The 17,077-nt window shown below is 37.7% G+C and overlaps 1 protein-coding gene across 2 annotated transcripts; it reads left to right on the top strand.

Annotated features, from left to right (window-relative positions):
- Positions 1–356: 356 nt before the first annotated feature.
- Positions 357–13,045, top strand: stim2a (tromal interaction molecule 2a). Of its 2 annotated transcripts, none has more exons than XM_012922746.4 (12): positions 357–1,306; positions 4,006–4,136; positions 4,962–5,073; positions 5,156–5,267; positions 5,581–5,696; positions 6,555–6,732; positions 6,843–7,020; positions 7,155–7,316; positions 7,406–7,506; positions 7,600–7,853; positions 8,632–8,821; positions 8,979–13,045. In XM_012922746.4, the coding sequence occupies exons 1-12, from the start codon at positions 1,186–1,188 to the stop codon at positions 10,441–10,443; spliced, it is 3,120 nt and encodes a 1,039-aa protein (XP_012778200.1). In that variant the 5' UTR covers positions 357–1,185; the 3' UTR covers positions 10,444–13,045.
- The last annotated feature ends 4,032 nt before the right edge of the window (positions 13,046–17,077 follow it).

Raw genomic sequence — 17,077 nt, 5'->3', positions numbered from 1 at the left:
CTGAAGCATGCTACCCGGGATAGAGGTCAAATCTGTCTGACTTATTTTTAAACTGGGAGCCGTATTGCTGGAATGAAACCTGACACTTTGTTGCTGTTAATGTTTGTGTGTTTGGTGTGTATGCCTGTGTATCCGTGTGGTCTGCTTTGGTCCATCTCTCTTTATGCTTCTAGCAATGCTTTTACTTTAACAAGAGTGTGCATCTGAGCATGTAATAAATGGCATAGCTACATATAGACATCATTAATGAACAGCTGTGCAAACATTGGCAAAACCCTTTCAAATAGCTTGAAGAATTCCAATCACAGATACGACTCCCTCGCCCAGACAGTCAGGCGATAATATCAGGACAGCCAATCATTAGCTGATCTCAGGAAATACTTCCAATAGTGAGATCTATGGGATTTAATTGATCCTCATCCAAACATTAAGGGTTACACTCGACAGTGTACAGTGTATTATAGCGGTTGTCCCTACCTTAACGAAAAGGAAACTAACTCTGACCCCCATTTGTATGGCTGGGAAATATGTTAGGAAAACTAATTAAGAGGCCCCCATGCTGCAAATGGAGTGAGGGGGTGGAGTTCTGAGGAAGAACATGACATCTCTGGGAAAGGGCTGCAGGGAGAGAGAGGCCAGGGAACCTTTTGTACGACTAGTTGGATTATAAAAATCAGAAAACAGATCAACCACCATTTAAACTGCTGTGCCTTTAAGTTGTAACTGGATTGTTTAAAAAAAAAAAAATTGTATCTCACCCAGGACCATTTATTCTGATGATTATATCACACTGAATATGGATTTATTATATCTGAATCAGATGTTTTGATGTTGTTTTTGTCTTTTTCCTGGAATATCATGCGCAAGTTTGAAAAACTTTGATGAATCCTTTTTGTGTTTGAATTACGCTTCGATTACAACTTTTTTATATATCATTTTTACCCACCTAAACTTTACGTTTCAATCTGCACACCAGTGCCACTGCCAGATCTCTCCAGTGAACATCAGCAGCCTATCACATCTCCCTTCTGGATGTACCCATAATAGCAACGCAGATCGCTTAACACTTTTTCGCAGACTGTCGCTGGTGCCTCCGAAACGGGGGTTTGGTTATGTATACGTTCTTTATTCGTTTTTTTTGAGAACTTTCTCAGCTTTGGACGACAACATTGCCATCCGTGTGAAATGTTCCCTCCGTCCCCGCTACTGCTCGTTTTCCCCGCTGCGCTCTTCTGGGCCGCACAAGTTGCCGGGGACCTCGAGGGTGTTACCATCCCCGGTGAGAGCGCAAGTTTCGACCCGGCGCGTATGTACTGAATGATGCATGGCGCCAACAAAAGAGAAAACACGAAAGAAATTAAAGCATGCCTAAGTATTTAAACTGGATCTTAAGTCTGCACTATCACTGTTGATGTTGCGTCGATTATAGCGGTAATAGTCGGCTGTTTGACACTTACACTTAAGGAAAGACTCATTTTTTAAAATTTAACCTGGAAATTTAACCTTGATCATTTATTTGTTTGTTTATTGTAAAAGAAAACCATCAGGTTATTAGAGCATCTGTTAGTAGAATTCCGTTTTGGGGTGTTTGTGCAACCTGCACGTGCTGCCAAAAATATATTTAGGAAACAGGAACTTTTTGTTTGTTGTTTTTGTTTATCTGTTAAAAACAAACAAACAAACACGTGTCCATTAATCGGGCACAAACTTGTTGCTGGGGTTAATAATAGCGTTCTGACAATTTAATCTAAATATACACGTGCCACAATGTGCTCCACTCTCTCAGGATTCCAGCAGCTTCCGCTCACCTGTGGAAAGTTTTTATGTGGAGGTCCTACAGGGACATCGTTAAACCCACACAATCCCCTGCGCACAAACTCACAGTTGTGTTTCCCATCGCTACAGAGGACATTTACGTCGACCTACAGCTATTTCCTGGAATCCTTTTCTACTCGTTGCTGCCCCAACCTTAACCCTGGCAGTAATTAATTCATTTTAATTGTTGTCCCTAAATATAAGTGATTCCTAACAGCACCACACATCAATTCTCACACAAAGTGAGCAGTAAAGGCACAAACACTGTTTTAGGTCCCTTTGTTTACACCACCTTGTGAGGCAGAAGAAGCTCCATCATCGAAGCAGCTTCTCCTTATTCTGGAATTCAAGTTTCATCAGCAAACGAGGGATAATATCTTTGCTTTTATAAAATATGTCGTTACTGTAGATTCTCCTGCCTGTGGTGATGATAAGAAGAACAAAAACATATAGCCTGTAACTGTCATAGATTTCTGTTATGACAGCAGCAAGTGAAACATCGGCTTACCAAATGTTCTGCTATAACATTTTAAATGAGTTTTCCCTCCTACTTATCATGAAAAGAGCACATCACTTGTGTTGAGTAGGAGATGCCTACATCATTCAAACAGTTAATAATCTGAAATCATTTTACTCCTACTTTCTGCTGTTCTTCCTTACTTGAGAAACCTTCTGAAAACACACCCTGTGTTTATGTATCTGTGTATGTTTTAAGATAATCTTGCACAGGAAGAAAACATATGGCTCGTGTGGTTGTAACTGTCTAAAAATGCAAAAATTCCCAGAGGATTTGCTTCATATTAAAAAACACAACAAGAACCTTCAGAGATAAATGCCGATATTTTTGTAAGAAGATTAAGGGCAGGATGCAGCGAAATGGGAATCCTCTGTTTGTTTGTTTTTTCCATAGAAGTCTCTCTCCCTCTTGCTTTCTCCCCTCTCTCTCTCTTTACTCATGGATTATTTCTTCATTACATTTTTGGCACAGAGTGGTTAGCATCACTGGAGGTGGCTCGAGGTGGGCTCAGCTAGCAGACCTTTGACTCTCAGCCTCTTGCCCCTTGAAACACTCAGACTTGAGAGTCACTGAGACGAAAATGGGCTGTGACTCAGCAAACTGACAGATGACGGAAAGCTATGCGTCATCTTCTAATGCATCAGTGTACTTGTACTCAAGCCAGGAACTCACTGTACGATTTAAACCAAATTACAACGGTCGATTTGATCATAATGAGTCGTCATTATGATTCAGTGAAATGTATTTCCTGCACATTTTCTCATAGTGTGTTGCTTCATGGAGTGAAGGCTTGATCCTAAAACCTTATTTGTTTGCTAAAATTTGTGAAAGCTGTTTTAAGCCCATTTAACTCTAATAAATTCATTCAGAAAACTGGAACTTTAGACTTTGGGTAGTTTCCTAATGTCATAAAAAAGTACTAAAAGTACCAAAAAAGAATTTGAGTACAGTATTTATGAAATTATTTATATTAGAAACACCACATAACGATTAAATTCAATGCTTCTTGACATTGAATGCAGCCAGTGAAATAACCACCTCCGCAGTCTGTTTAACTAATAAGTAGATTTTAAAGGGAAACTGTTAACTCTCAGCTAATGTATTGTACTGACTGGGCACTTGGTTTAATTTCCATTTTGTCTTCCATTTTATTCTAATTTATCTGGGTTGAAATGGTGTTGCTTTTACTTTGGTTTTATTTTAATAGGTTGATAGGATTGTATTTTAAGTATATTGTTAGGAAAAAAGGGATACATACACAAAACAAAGCAAACATTAAGAGTGAAAAGGATGCAAGTAATGTACCTCCCTAGAATCAGACAGAGGACACTGAGATTTATTGTACTTTACTTCGGGACTCTTAACCATTTTTAAACAGAACAGTGTAATTCCCAGCGGATGAACATGCAATTTAGAATTGCTATTACATGGGATTTTTTTTTTTTTTGAGATATAGTGATAACTACCAAATGCACAAAGGAGACAGTAAGATATCCCAGGCTCTCCATGTTGATCTTGTGGACATTATAGATGATGCTATGTGAGCCAAAATAATGAAAAGCTCTTATAGATCAGCTTAAATAACGATGTAAAGTTGGCAAATTAAAGTTCTTTTGGAATAAACTGAGCAAAAATAATGAGATGTATTATTATTGCCTTTCCCACCCATGCAGACCCCTGCGCCGTAGTGTCTCCACCATGCATGAGCGAGGCTGATCGCTTCAGCTTGGAGGCCCTTCGGAGCATCCATCAGATGATGGATGATGACCAAGATGGGGGGATTGAGGTGGAAGAGAGTGTGGAGGTAGACACCTTGCTCTTCATGAAATATGTAACCCATTTTCTTATTTTATTTATTTATTGAATTATTTTACTTAATCCCTGTGCTTGTATGTTTTTGCATGATTGATGCACATAGTGTTTAGCAGTGCAACAACAGGTGTCATCACTGCTGCTAGAGTCAAATGCTCCTTCAAGGATAGCAGTATAACTTTGCCTTTGGCTCAGTGACAAAAATTAGTTTGCACAAATAGAAAACCGTTACACTGGTGACCTTTGTAGTCATTCGTAACAGTAAGCAGTGTGTCATGACAATTTTTTCCCCCCTGAGATTTCTTTGAATGGTAAACTACCTCAACGTTAATATGCTGCTATACTGTTTGTATGTGCGTCAGGTAATCAACTTAGACTTCTCTAATGCCTTTGCCTTCCAGAATGCAGCTCAGGGATACAGTATCCAGGGGCTCAGGTTGCAGTTACCATAGAGATGTCAGAGGAGGGGTCTGGGCTCATCAAAGTCCCAAAATTCCTCTAGCCTTCGTCTAGAGCCAAGCACACATTCCAAGACAGCACCAACACACACACGCAATCCCTGAAGTTTGCAACACACACTTATGGTTCTGCAACCATTCTAAATAAATGCAAACTAAAAACAACCGCTCCTTATTCCTAGATTGAAATCTAAGCACATGACTCACACCAGCACTCACTCTATTTATCCTGGACATAAAGTTCAAACAATATGATGTCCTTGTGACACTTATCTTCGCATTTTAGTGTTGTACCTCATAATAAAATTTTAAAAAGTCCTATTTTCACTCTGTTGTACTGTTTTTCTCCAATGTCGCAGTTCATTATTGAAGACATGAAGCAGCAACAGACTAACAAACACAGCAACCTGCACAGAGAAGACCAGCACATCACAGTTGAGGAGCTCTGGAGAAGCTGGAAGTCATCCGAAGGTATCCGGGTGTAACAGAGTGTGTGTGTGTGTTTGTGTCCAGTATCATGTTTTATCTGAAACTTGATCTTGTTTTGTTTTAGTACATAATTGGACTCAGGATGACGTGCTCCGCTGGCTGAAGGATTTTGTTGAATTGCCACAGTATGAGAGACATTTTAAAGAGTTTAAGGTCAATGGAAACACACTCCCCAGGTGAGAATAACTGAAGAGGGTGTACAGGCAATTCGCCACATAAACAAGTTGGTCTTCTAGAAACTATATTCTCAGATTAAGTTTTGAAGGAACCACATTCTCTCCCGTTTGTTTGATTCACAGTGATATCTGTAGTCAACATGTGTCGCCATTGTTCTTCTTCTTTTGCTACTGTTAACTCTCTTCTGGCAACCATACATATGTTATACAAGGCAGGGCTCGTCACCCTGGAAACCCTAAAAACACACATGTATGCATATTTTGGTAATCCCAAATAAGCCATTAAAATAAAAACCATAAAATCCATTTGTAGGATTGCAGCTAATGAGCCTTCATTCCTGAGTGGCCAGCTAAGAGTTCAGGACCAGAGAGACAAACAGAAGCTCACCATCAAAGCTCTGGATGTTGTTCTGTTCGGACCACCTACACGTAAGAAGAAATCCTCACTTTATTCCCTCAGACAGTAGCTTTGATGTCTTTGAAGCAGGAAAGATACATTCATGTCCTGTTGCCATTCTTTTCATTGCATAACTACTTTTGTATTACTCTTCCTCTTAACCTTTAATCTAAAATCAGCATTAAATGATGGATTAGGCAGCAAAGTTGCTAAATCGGTTTACATTTAAGGCCTTTCGTTTCAACTTACTTAATGTTCATATCGTTATTTCAAAACACAGCTGCACGTCTCTTAGCTGGTACTAGAAATTATGCCCACATCACATCAGTTTTAGCCAACTTACATTGGCTCCCTGTTGAATATCGCATCAATTTCCAAATTCTCTTGCTTACCTTTTAATTTACCTTAAATTTTAAACAATTTGGCTTCCAGCTATCTATGCGAACTCCTCCATTTGTCTATCCCTAATAAGGCACTTAGATCTTCCAATCATATGGTCCTGACGCAACCGAGGTCTCGTCTGAAGTCCAGAGGTGATCAGGCCTTTGCTGTCATAGCTGCCAGACTCTGGAATAACCTCCCTCCTTATATTCGTTCCTCAGAGTCCAATCTTTTAAATTGCGTCTTATTATTATCACTTATTATTTTAGTCTAGCTTTTGATTCAAATTAGTATGCTATTTTGTGGCTAGTTATGTGGGGTTTTTTTTTACCCATATTGTTCATATTGTATCCTGCCCTCCTTTTAACTGTTTCTTTTATTCTGTCTTATGCTATTGCCCTGACTGAGTGTGAAGCACTTTGCTCAACTTTGTTGTATTATTATGTGCTATAGAAATACATTTTGATGTGATTATTATTTAAAGCGATCTGATGTCCATTCAATCATAGGGCCCCCTCATAACTACATGAAAGACCTGCTGCTCATTGTGTCAGTTGTGATGGGAGTCGGCGGCTGCTGGTTTGCCCAGGCTCAGAACAAAGCCAGCAAAGTCCACATATCTAAAATGATGAAAGATTTAGAAAGTCTCCAGAGGGCTGAACAGAGCCTCATAGAACTACAAGAACAGTAAGAACTGTGATTTTTTTTTCTTCTCTCTGTCAGTCTCTTAGCTACTGTAAGTTACCGGATTGCCTTTGCTTTGTGTGATTGAACTAAACACGCTTTGATTTACTCAGACTGGAGCGAGCCCAGGAAGAAAAGCGTAATGTGGCAGAAGAAAAACAGAGCCTAGAGGAGAAGATGAGAGATGAGATCATGGGGGCACAGGAAGAGGCTCATCGTCTGCATGAGCTGAGGCAGGGAGCTGTTAGTGAGCTGAGCCGCCTCAGATATGCAGAGGAGGAGCTGGAACAGGTAGAAATGCTGCAGCGAGAGCAAGCAGCTTCACAAATGCAAGACACTCATCATCCTAGTTTGGCAGGCCTGAAGATTTTACCCTAAATTATTTTCTGCATACTGATGATTTTTAACATTTGCCACCTCTTCAGGTCCGTGGAGCGCTGAAGCAGGCCGAGAAGGACATGCAAGCCAGCTGGACTGTCACAGAGGTGCTTCAGCAGTGGCTGCAGCTGACACATGAGGTAGAGGTGCAGTACTACAATGTTAAAAAGCAGAGTGCAGAACTACAGCTTGCCACTGCCAAGGAGGAGGTAATGCATAGCAACATAAGAGTAATAATGCTTATAGTGACTATCCTTCATATGTAAGTGCCCAGACTCATATGTATGCTTTTTTCTAGGCAGAGAAGATTAAGAAGAAGAGAAACTCTGTGCTGGGGACACTCCACGTGGCCCACAGCTCCTCTCTAGACCAAGTAGACCACAAGATTTTGGAGGCCAAGTGAGTCACAAAGTTACCTCTGTGCAGGTATTTGTGTCTGTCAATATAAAGATTCAACAAATTACATCACAAAGCTTTTTGGATCTCTTAAAGGAATGCCTTGTCTGAAGTAACAGCCTGCCTGCGGGAGCGTCTTCATCGCTGGCAACATATTGAGCTCCTCTGTGGGTTTCCCATCATCAGGAATCCGGGTTTAGCAAAACTCACTGCTCAACTCTACTCCGACTCAATTGCCCTGGGGTTGCCTAGAGTGTGCCAGTCATCTTGTTCGTGCCACAGCTCCATTCATGGCTCCATAGAGGATCTTTTAGATGAGCCTACCTCTCCTATTTTACCTCAGATACCAGGTAAGAAACAGGAAGTAGGAGCTTTTAAGGCTTTAGTTGAGTCCTTGTTATTGTCAGTGTCACACAGCGTTAGATTTGATTGGAATCTGGAACGTGATATGGGATTTGCACACTTCCAATCAATGCATTCAGAAGTATGCAAATAGGCGTTGAATTTAATATTTCACATTAAGTTATTTGGTTTGTATTGCCTGCAAATATGAGTTTAATAACAACCTGATATATGACAAAACTATCCTCTGTCTCAAAAAATATTCCAATATTAAATGGATCCCAGTTACAGCACATTTAAAACTTTTTAGAATGAAAAGATAAATAACTCTGAATTTGTGATCAGAATCAAAGTACAATAGTGTATGCAGTGTTCAACCTCAAAACTCTGAAATATTTCCAAAGTGAAGGATTTGTTAAGTAGCTGATAAGTTTGTGTTTTGCTAAGAATACACAAACTCATTGACTGAAAAAGAAAAACAAGCACTCATAACAGAGCTCAGATTCCTTCCTTAATAACGCTTCACAAATAACAGAAATACTAAAGAGGTAAAAGAAATTGTTAACTATATTGTTAATGGGTGTTATTAGTATACGTACACATACATGTATATACCATCCTTGTTCCTACATCACCAAACTTCTCTAACCGTACGTTTACTGCAGCTTCACAGACAAAGTTTAATTAGTAGTGTTCTGGAATGAAAATTAGGGTACATATTAATTTCTGCTCTTACAGGATCTGCTCTGCATAAATTATTCATTTTTAATAATTGTTTCTCACCAGTTGCAGTTGCACCACTTAAACGGTCTCCTCGAGCACGGGTATCCATACGTCGGTCACGTCGCTCAGGGATCATTCCTCAACCATCAGCCACCATGATCTCCCCAGACCCTGACCTTCTTATCCCCATCCGAACTCCCTACTCTTCCTATGACGAGGAAGAGGAACATTTTCGAAAAACACTAAAAAAACAGTATGTCTGCCTTTTCCCAACTTTTAAAAATGCACTTGCTGTGCATTTTTAAACCACTTTCTTATCCTACCTTTATACCAGCCTTAGCTGTCCTTTGATTTTTTTTTCCTTTCCTGTTTTCTTTGCTTATGCTTCCTTTCCTTTCTCTCACTAATAGAGATTCCCAAGAAAGGTTCTCAGATTCAGAGTATATGACTTCTCCTCCTCTCAGCAAACTGTTCCCTAGTTCTGCTGTTGATATCTCCTCTCGAAAGCTCTATCACGATGACACTGAGCTGCTTGCTGAGAGCCCTGTTACAAAAACTTTAACTAAAGAAGTAGAGGCTCTTGTTGAATCGCCACCTCACAAAATGTCAGTGGAAGACCTTGAAACTTCTGTTGATATTGCCTGTAGCAAGATGGTTAGAGACAAAACCTTGGATACTTCGTTGGAAACATCTTCTTTAAAAATGTCTGCAGAAGAGTCATGTACAGATTCAACATCAAGGAAGATGTCACGCAACAGGACTGGACTTTCCACTGATGTTGCGCTTAAAAAGGGAATTTCAAATGAGACAGATGCAGAGTTTTCACCCAGGAAAGTAGAGAAGGACACAGTGGGGGATTTGACAGAAGTTCCCTCAAAGAATACATTCAGAGAAAGAAGTGATTTGGGAATAGATGTGAGGAAGATGATATGGGATGAAGTAGAAGCATCAGTGGATCTAGCAAAAAGGAAGATATCAAAAGATATGATGGGCTCTTCAACTGACACTTCCTCAGGAAAGATGACAAGGGATGATCCTGAGCATCTATTTGACTCCAGAAGGATTACTAGAGATTCAATGGGAGTTTCCCAAGACACAGGTTCCAGGAAACATGCGTTCCATAAAGGGGAAAATCAATTTGATTCCTCTGTGAGGGGATCAGCAAAAGACAAAATAGTTGAGACAACCAGAATACCAACAAGAAAAATATCTAGAGATGAGCTGGAGTATTATACAGATGTTGCTTCAATGAAGATACTGCCCAGAGAGAGACTCGAAGCACTTGTGGACACCTCATCCTCTACAGAGATGCAAGAGTTTTGTTTAGAGCCATCAACAAGTAAAGGTTTACTGAGAAATGAACTTGAAATGTCTGCTGGTTCTCTCAGAAGGAGAATGCCAAGAATGCCGAGAGAGGATGCTGAAAGCACCATAGACACTCCTACTGGAAAAATCTCTTGGGATAGAGTTGATATCCCAAGGGAAATGCCTAAACAATTCATCTTGAGGGAAGAGTTATCAGAATCAAGTTCACTGGCAGCTCACAATGTGCAGCCTGATCTCATGTTAACTTCCCAGGTGCCATGGAAGTCTTCATCAGACTTTTTTACTGTTGGGCCACTGAGCCAGCTCGTTTATGATGGAATCCTTGAAAAATCATGCAGCTCCGTGTCTTCAGCAACAAACCTCTCTGCTGGCAGGCTGCGAGCAGAGATGGAGCCACCTCTGCCAAAACCAAGGGTTGTCCTTCCTGCTCCCTCATTGCCTTCGGAGGCCGCAGATGACAAGAACAAGGAAAAGGAAAAGAGCAAGAAACCTTTAAAGCTCAAAAATCTCTTTAAAAAGAAAAATGAGTCGAGTCCAGAGAAGCTTTAAGGTGCTCTTCGGAAACTCTGGCAATCAGCTGATTTTTTTCTTTCTTTCTTTTGAACATTTTATAGAAACTGAGTTTCGAATTGTCTTTGATGACATTCAGTAGTCAAGGTTTTACAAACCTTTTAGCTCAAGGGGTTCAACTATAGTGTTGCATTAGTTGTTAAGGAACTGGAGTCATTATATTATTATACACGCTATCCCAATTTTAGGGGTAATCAAAAATAGTTAAGGTTAAAGTTAAGATTAAGTTAAGGGCTGTTTTTAATCCTTGGATGAAAGTCCTTTTTAGTTAATGAAATGTAAAACACATGGATTTCACCAAATTTTACATTTAATCTTTTGAGATGCCCTGCCAAGCATTTACTGCAACCACCTTAGGTTTCTTTATATGTTTTCTGAAGCTGTATATCGGACATGTATCCAGTTAATCTTGACCATCTTGTTTATAGAATAGCGGTTATATCTTAAAAGAAGATTCAAAGCCAACCCCATCTTCTTTTATCTAAACTCCTACAGAGTCAAAATGACAAAAAGCAAACTAACTAGTAATTGGTTTTACTTTCTATACTAAGTCTTATAGACACATGGTTGATATAGTAGTTTAGTTTTTTTTTTATAGTTATGTGTGGTTGAAGGATTAAAAGTTTTAACAGATGCTTCTTTCCAGTATGACAGTGGCAATTCTTAAATTCATTTTAAAGATTAGAAACTCAATCAAAACTGTTTAATACAGTGCTAAAGTTAACACATTCTTGTGCAAAAGAAACTGAGTTAAACTTTGTGATGTCCGAATTAAATTTACCTTCCTAAACTTATCCAAATTGACTAGTTAGAAATTTTTGGGAAATTTTCAGTACAGCTGCATAATGTACATATATATCAACATTAAAGGACAATTTAAAGGAACTGGAATTGAATTTTGTGTAGGGTTTAGGGTTAAACTCCATGCTTTTAAATGAACATTAAAATAGAGACAGTTTTTATTTACCTATTTAATTTTTTTTTTAAATTTTAATTACCACAGCAATTGTTAGAGTCCTTAAACACGTTTGACGGCTGAATAGCTCTAAAAATATGCAGCACAATAAAGAATCATTTATTATACAACAAATATTTGTAATAGTTTCATACTATATTTTTTCATAGATGGTTCAGTATTATTTTCTTTAGCCCCTTTGCAATTAAATGGCATTTACAGTCGCCATCAGCACTTTTGATGTGTGGTTAAACAACGACCTTCAGATAGATTTAAACAAAGTAGACAAAATGATTCTCTGATGCACTGTCGCAAATGAAACTGCTGACTGTTTGCACTGCTAATATGGAGGATTTTTGACTACTTCTGTGTTAGGCAGAAAAAATTAAGTAAATAAGTGAGTAGCAAGATTTGAAATGGATCAGGATTCACAAAGTAAATAATCATAGTTTTTATTCTTTAAGAATTCTCCTTATGTTTTATGTTTGTTAGTTTTGCTTTGATAACTTACAAGCATAGAGATTAGTTTATTTTTTGTAAAACAACAAATGTAAAAAAAAATTATTATAACTGTCTTAGTTTCTGAAATTAATGTATTAAGATATTTAATTTCTAAATTGTTTATGTTATTGAATGATTAAAGCTCAATTGTTTTCAGGCATTAAATCGTTTTCTTGTTTTAACTTAGTTTTTTTATTTAAGCGCTTCAAATATGAAGATTCTTCTTCAATAATTAAGTATTTTTATACCAGTTGTAATCAGAGGTGCAGTGCTGCTGAGTGCAAAGGAACAACACTGCACCACTATTTTTCCAAATGAGGAAATAAAATATTCACAGTTGGATTAATTGGTTGAAATTCGGTCTAATTCTTGCAAGAAAGCCATTAATAGCAAAATGAGTGGTCACAGCTGTCATCATGATATTTAGAGCCAGATTTGGCAATGGTGTGCAACAGTACAAAACCCTCTTTTCGCATCAGAAAGCTACCTGATGATGCATTCACAAAAATGCAAACAGTACACTAATTAACATATGCCATGAGCAGTCCAAAGTACTGGCTCAAAGTGAGCAGACCTGACGAAGGGGGTCAGTGATGTCATAAGAAAAATAATAATCTATAAGTTGAGGTTTTACACATGTGTTTCTCTCTGAAAACTGTGGAAATGAAAATAAATAACAGGAGGCTGAATGAGAAACAATATGTTTATGATATAAGAGATAACTCTTCTGAAATTTCTAGGGACTGTGTTAGGTCCTGATGACTAAGATTCAGGTAGAATGTATCAAGAGGGGTGCATTATTATTATCATGTGAGCAACAGCTGACCTGTTCATGTATAGAAGAACAACAAAAATGTATTTACCACCAGAACCCGAGGGACAAATAACTCAGATTGATGCTACAACAAAGAGAACTGCACTTTTGCTTGTAAGTTGTTTCAGTGTCAAGTACCATGAGTGTAAAATGTTTTCCCCTGTGTTAGAAAAGAAAAACTGATTAACTGTGTCATGAATAAATGGGCTGTTATTTACTGATTTATATGAAATTGATGATAACTCAGGTTACAAAATTGGTAAAATTTAAAAATGCTGTCCATTGTGTTAAAATAAAATCCTGAAAATAACTACAGCATCTTAAATGTGTCATTTGTGAAAAAAAAGACTTCCAAATTGCAGAATATTGGTTATCCCCACTTGCATAATAAGCAGACCTGCCTGTGAACTGCACTTCCTTGATGTCAAGAAGAAAATCACAGATATGAACTTTTTGGAAGCAGACAATGACCTCCTAATTTTTATTTTTAGTGTTTAGTTTTTTGAAAACTAAGTGTTTCGGAATAGCCAACAAGAATTCTGTCTCCTGAATATTTTATTTAATTAAAATTCAACAGAATAATGTAAAGATCCTCAAGTTCCGTTTTGTGGTATCAAAGTATATCATGGTCAGGACACATCATGATTATAAAATGTTTAAACCTCTTAAAACCATTATTAAAAAGCTGTAATCTCTGGTTCCATGGAGAGCACTACATAAAAACAGTCAATTCTGTAACTGAAGTAACTGCAATGGCTCAAAAACACTACACTAAAATCACAGTCAGTGTAAAGATTGTCACTGCAGCAGCCATACTCCTCTTGCATTTGAGAGGAACCTACATACACAGTTACACGGAAACTCATTAATGATTTCCCTACAGTGCATTACAGATTCATTAAAATGAAGAATATATATCACGCAGTCATGATGCAAACTTCCAGCAATCATTTGAGGACAAGAAAACAATATAATTTAGCTTTGACTGTTGAGAGAAGTGTTTGTTAAGAAGTTTTTAGTTCATTACCTGTCATCTCCAATAGATGTCAGGATTCTCTAGGTCAGCATGTGATGCTTCTGCATGATGTTGAGGGATCAGAAACCCTCCCTCTCCCACTCCCCTCTTCCTTTTACTCAGTAAAACCTTCCAAACTTACTGCTCTTAATATTGTCTAATTCTAGCTTGTTTCATTAGATTAAGATTAATTTGACATGCTGCATTGTTCTTTCTGTCCACAAACTCTTACTCAAAGAGTAAACAGGTCAGATACTAAACTCACAAAAACAAAGTCATAAAAAACAGCAACTAAAAGAAGATACAAATGAAATATTAATAGTAGCAGACTGTATGGCATTTAGTTTTTACCTTTGTTAGGTGTAAGAGAGTGCATCTGTTAATATTTAATGACTGTTTTATTTTTTGGCATGGATGAGATCAGTGTCAAAGGAGAATATAGACCACACATGCATTATTTAGTTAGTAATTGACTATCATATATTGCATTAAAATAGCACAGACTTTCCTGAAGCTATTGTGCTAATTTTCCATGACTTTTAGTGTTAGTGTTATGTTCTGCAGGGTCAGGACCTACCTGCTCGCTCACCATAAAATATACACACTACTCACAGAAAAAGCTTAAGCTTTCCAGGTGGTGCAAAGCAGGAACCTTGTGCTGTGATATGATTATCATATTTCCTGTCCACCTGTAAAACTTTGTTGTTTTTTTTTAAAATATTGTTTTCAGAAATCTTTGTAAAGTATATTGCTTATTCAATATGCAAAAATTTATATATACACCACGTTCCAAATTATTATACAAATTGTGTTGAAGTGTCATAAAGATTAAATAAGTTGTTTTTCAATTAAGCCCATGGATGGAATAGTGTCTCAGGACTCTTTGCATCACTGAAATCAATCTCGGACACCTATGATCATTAGTTTGCCAGGTGAGCCCAATTAAAGGAAAAACTACTAAAGAAGGATGTTCCACATTATTAAGCAGACCACCATTTTCAAGCAATATAGGAAAGAAACATGATCTCTCTGCTGCTGAAAAGCGCGAAATAGTTGAATGCCTTGGACACGTAATGAAAAGCTTAGATATTTCACGAAAATTTAAGCGTGATCACCGTAATGTTAAGAGATTTGTGGCTGAGTCAGAGCACAGATGGGCTTGTGCAGATAAAGGCACAATGATGAAGGTTTCTGCCAGACAAATACATCAGATTAAGAGAGCAGCTGCTAAAAGGCCATAACAAAGCAGCAAACACATATTTGAAGCTGCTGGTGCCTCTGGAGCCCTGCGAACATCAAGGTGTACAATCCTCCAGAGACTTGCAGTTGTGCATAAACCTTCTATTCGGCCACCCCTAACCAATGCTCACAAGCAGAAATGGCTGCAGTGGGCCCAGAACTCCATGAAGACTAATTTTCAAACAGTCTTGTTCACTGATGAGTGCAGTGCAAGCCTGGATGGTCCAGATGGACATGTTTTGAACTGGAATCACAGGGAGAGAGCTGGTCGGCCCCTTTAGGGTCCCTGAAGGTGTGAAAATGACCTCTGCAAAGTATGTGGAGTTTCTGACTGACCACTTTCTTCCATGGTAGAAACAGAAGAACTGTGCCTCTGCAACAAAACCATCTTCGTGCAAGTCAATGCACCATCTCATGCTATAAGGAATACCTCTGCATCATTGGCTGGTAAAAGGAGAGGAACTTATGGTGTGGTCCCCATTCTTCCCTGACTTCAATCCTATTGGGAACCTTTGGAACATCCTCAAGCAAAGAAATATGAGGGTGGGAAGCAGTTCACATCCAAACAGCAGCTCTGGGAGGCTATTCTGACATCCTGCAAAGACATTCAAGTAGACATTTTCCCAAAACGTACAAGTTCCATGGATGCAAGAATTGTAAAACTGCTATCAAATAAGGGGTCCTATGTTAATATGTAACTTGACCTGTTACGATGTTTTTGATTAAATAGCTTTTGATTTCAGTGAAATTGATCTACTAATGCTGCAAATTCAACAAATGACCATTTTCAATTCTCTACAACCTATTAAATCTTTTGAAACTCTGTGTGCGTAATTATTTGGAACAGTGGATTTTAAGTTTTTTATTTTTGAAAAACATACTGTTTTCATTGGGAGTTTTGTTCAGTAACATTTGAAATATACTCTATTGGTCGATGACTCGAAAATTATGCCAACTGTCATTTGAATTGACTATTTAAGAAAAACAGAGAAAAATATAATTTGCATAATAATTTGGAACGCGGTGTATATATATTTTTAATTAAGAAGTAGCCAAGAACATATATGACTGCAGGAATGATGACAAAAACACAGTGACAGAGTTACCAAAAATGAGAGATTGAAAAAAAACAACGTGTACTTTTGATTGTAAACCTTACAAATATAACTTAAAGACAAAGCTAGTTATTTATTTCTTCTTTGTCATCTGAATGATGTGTTTGTGCGTCCTGAGACAGGAACACAACTGTTGTTAAACACAGATCTTCATCCTGAAAAACAATATAACATTTGTAATTAGTTAGTTAGTTTAGTTTTGCAATGCTAGTTTTCCATTTAACAAGCGTGTTAATATTAACGACCTGTGAATGTGACGCATAAGGTACAAAAGCACAAATCAAAATTATGAAGGGAACCTTGGTTACCATATTTTGCCTTGATTGTCGTTTGATACTCAATCTTTTCTGATGATGATGCGATTTCTTTTCTGCACAAATGAACACAACAGCAGTGTATATTAAACAGATTAAAAGCATCTATCTATTGGGTTTGTGGAAAAAAAATAACAAGTATGACTCTGCAAAATGACTGAATAAAACATTTCAAAAAAAAAAAAAAAGCTATTATGCACAAAAATAGGAAAGATAGTAAGTATGTACCTGCTTTCTGACAAGTGTGATATACCAGAATAAAGGAGAATGAGGTGAGAATGGTAAAGGCTGGAGTGAACATCATCATCCATGACAGACGGGTTACACCAACATCCATGACACACTGTTCTTGCACAATTAATGGTTTTCCTATAGTGACTAAAACATACATATTGTCACCTTAGGCCCAACAAACAAATAAAAAAGTAATATTGCATAATAACATTGAAACATGGTAATTTTGTAATAGTTTAAATCTTGCATATTTTCGATAAATGACAGACTTTGCTTTCTTTTCAACAGCAAATCTTTTCCTATTTAATCTTAATACATACAAATGCAACCCACTGCATTTATTAAAAGAAAAAACTTACCTAAGCACCATAAGGAAACTTTTGTTGTGATTAGGTGCTATATAAATAAAACTGAATTGCATTGAAT

This window comes from Maylandia zebra, linkage group LG6 (assembly GCF_041146795.1).
Source record: "Maylandia zebra isolate NMK-2024a linkage group LG6, Mzebra_GT3a, whole genome shotgun sequence".
Taxonomy (NCBI): Eukaryota; Metazoa; Chordata; class Actinopteri; order Cichliformes; family Cichlidae; genus Maylandia; species Maylandia zebra.
The sequence above is the reverse complement of the archived record's forward strand: the minus strand, read 5'-3'. Positions and strand labels throughout refer to the sequence as shown.

Excerpts from the sequence above, each read along its gene's own strand:
- stim2a (XM_012922746.4), top strand. The coding sequence starts at position 1,186 with ATGTTCCCTCCGTCCCCGCTACTGCTCGTTTTCCCCGCTGCGCTCTTC. Across the intron at positions 4,137-4,961 it reads AGGTGGAAGAGAGTGTGGAG|TTCATTATTGAAGACATGAA; the intron begins GTAGACACCTTG and ends CCAATGTCGCAG. Across the intron at positions 7,854-8,631 it reads TATTTTACCTCAGATACCAG|TTGCAGTTGCACCACTTAAA; the intron begins GTAAGAAACAGG and ends GTTTCTCACCAG.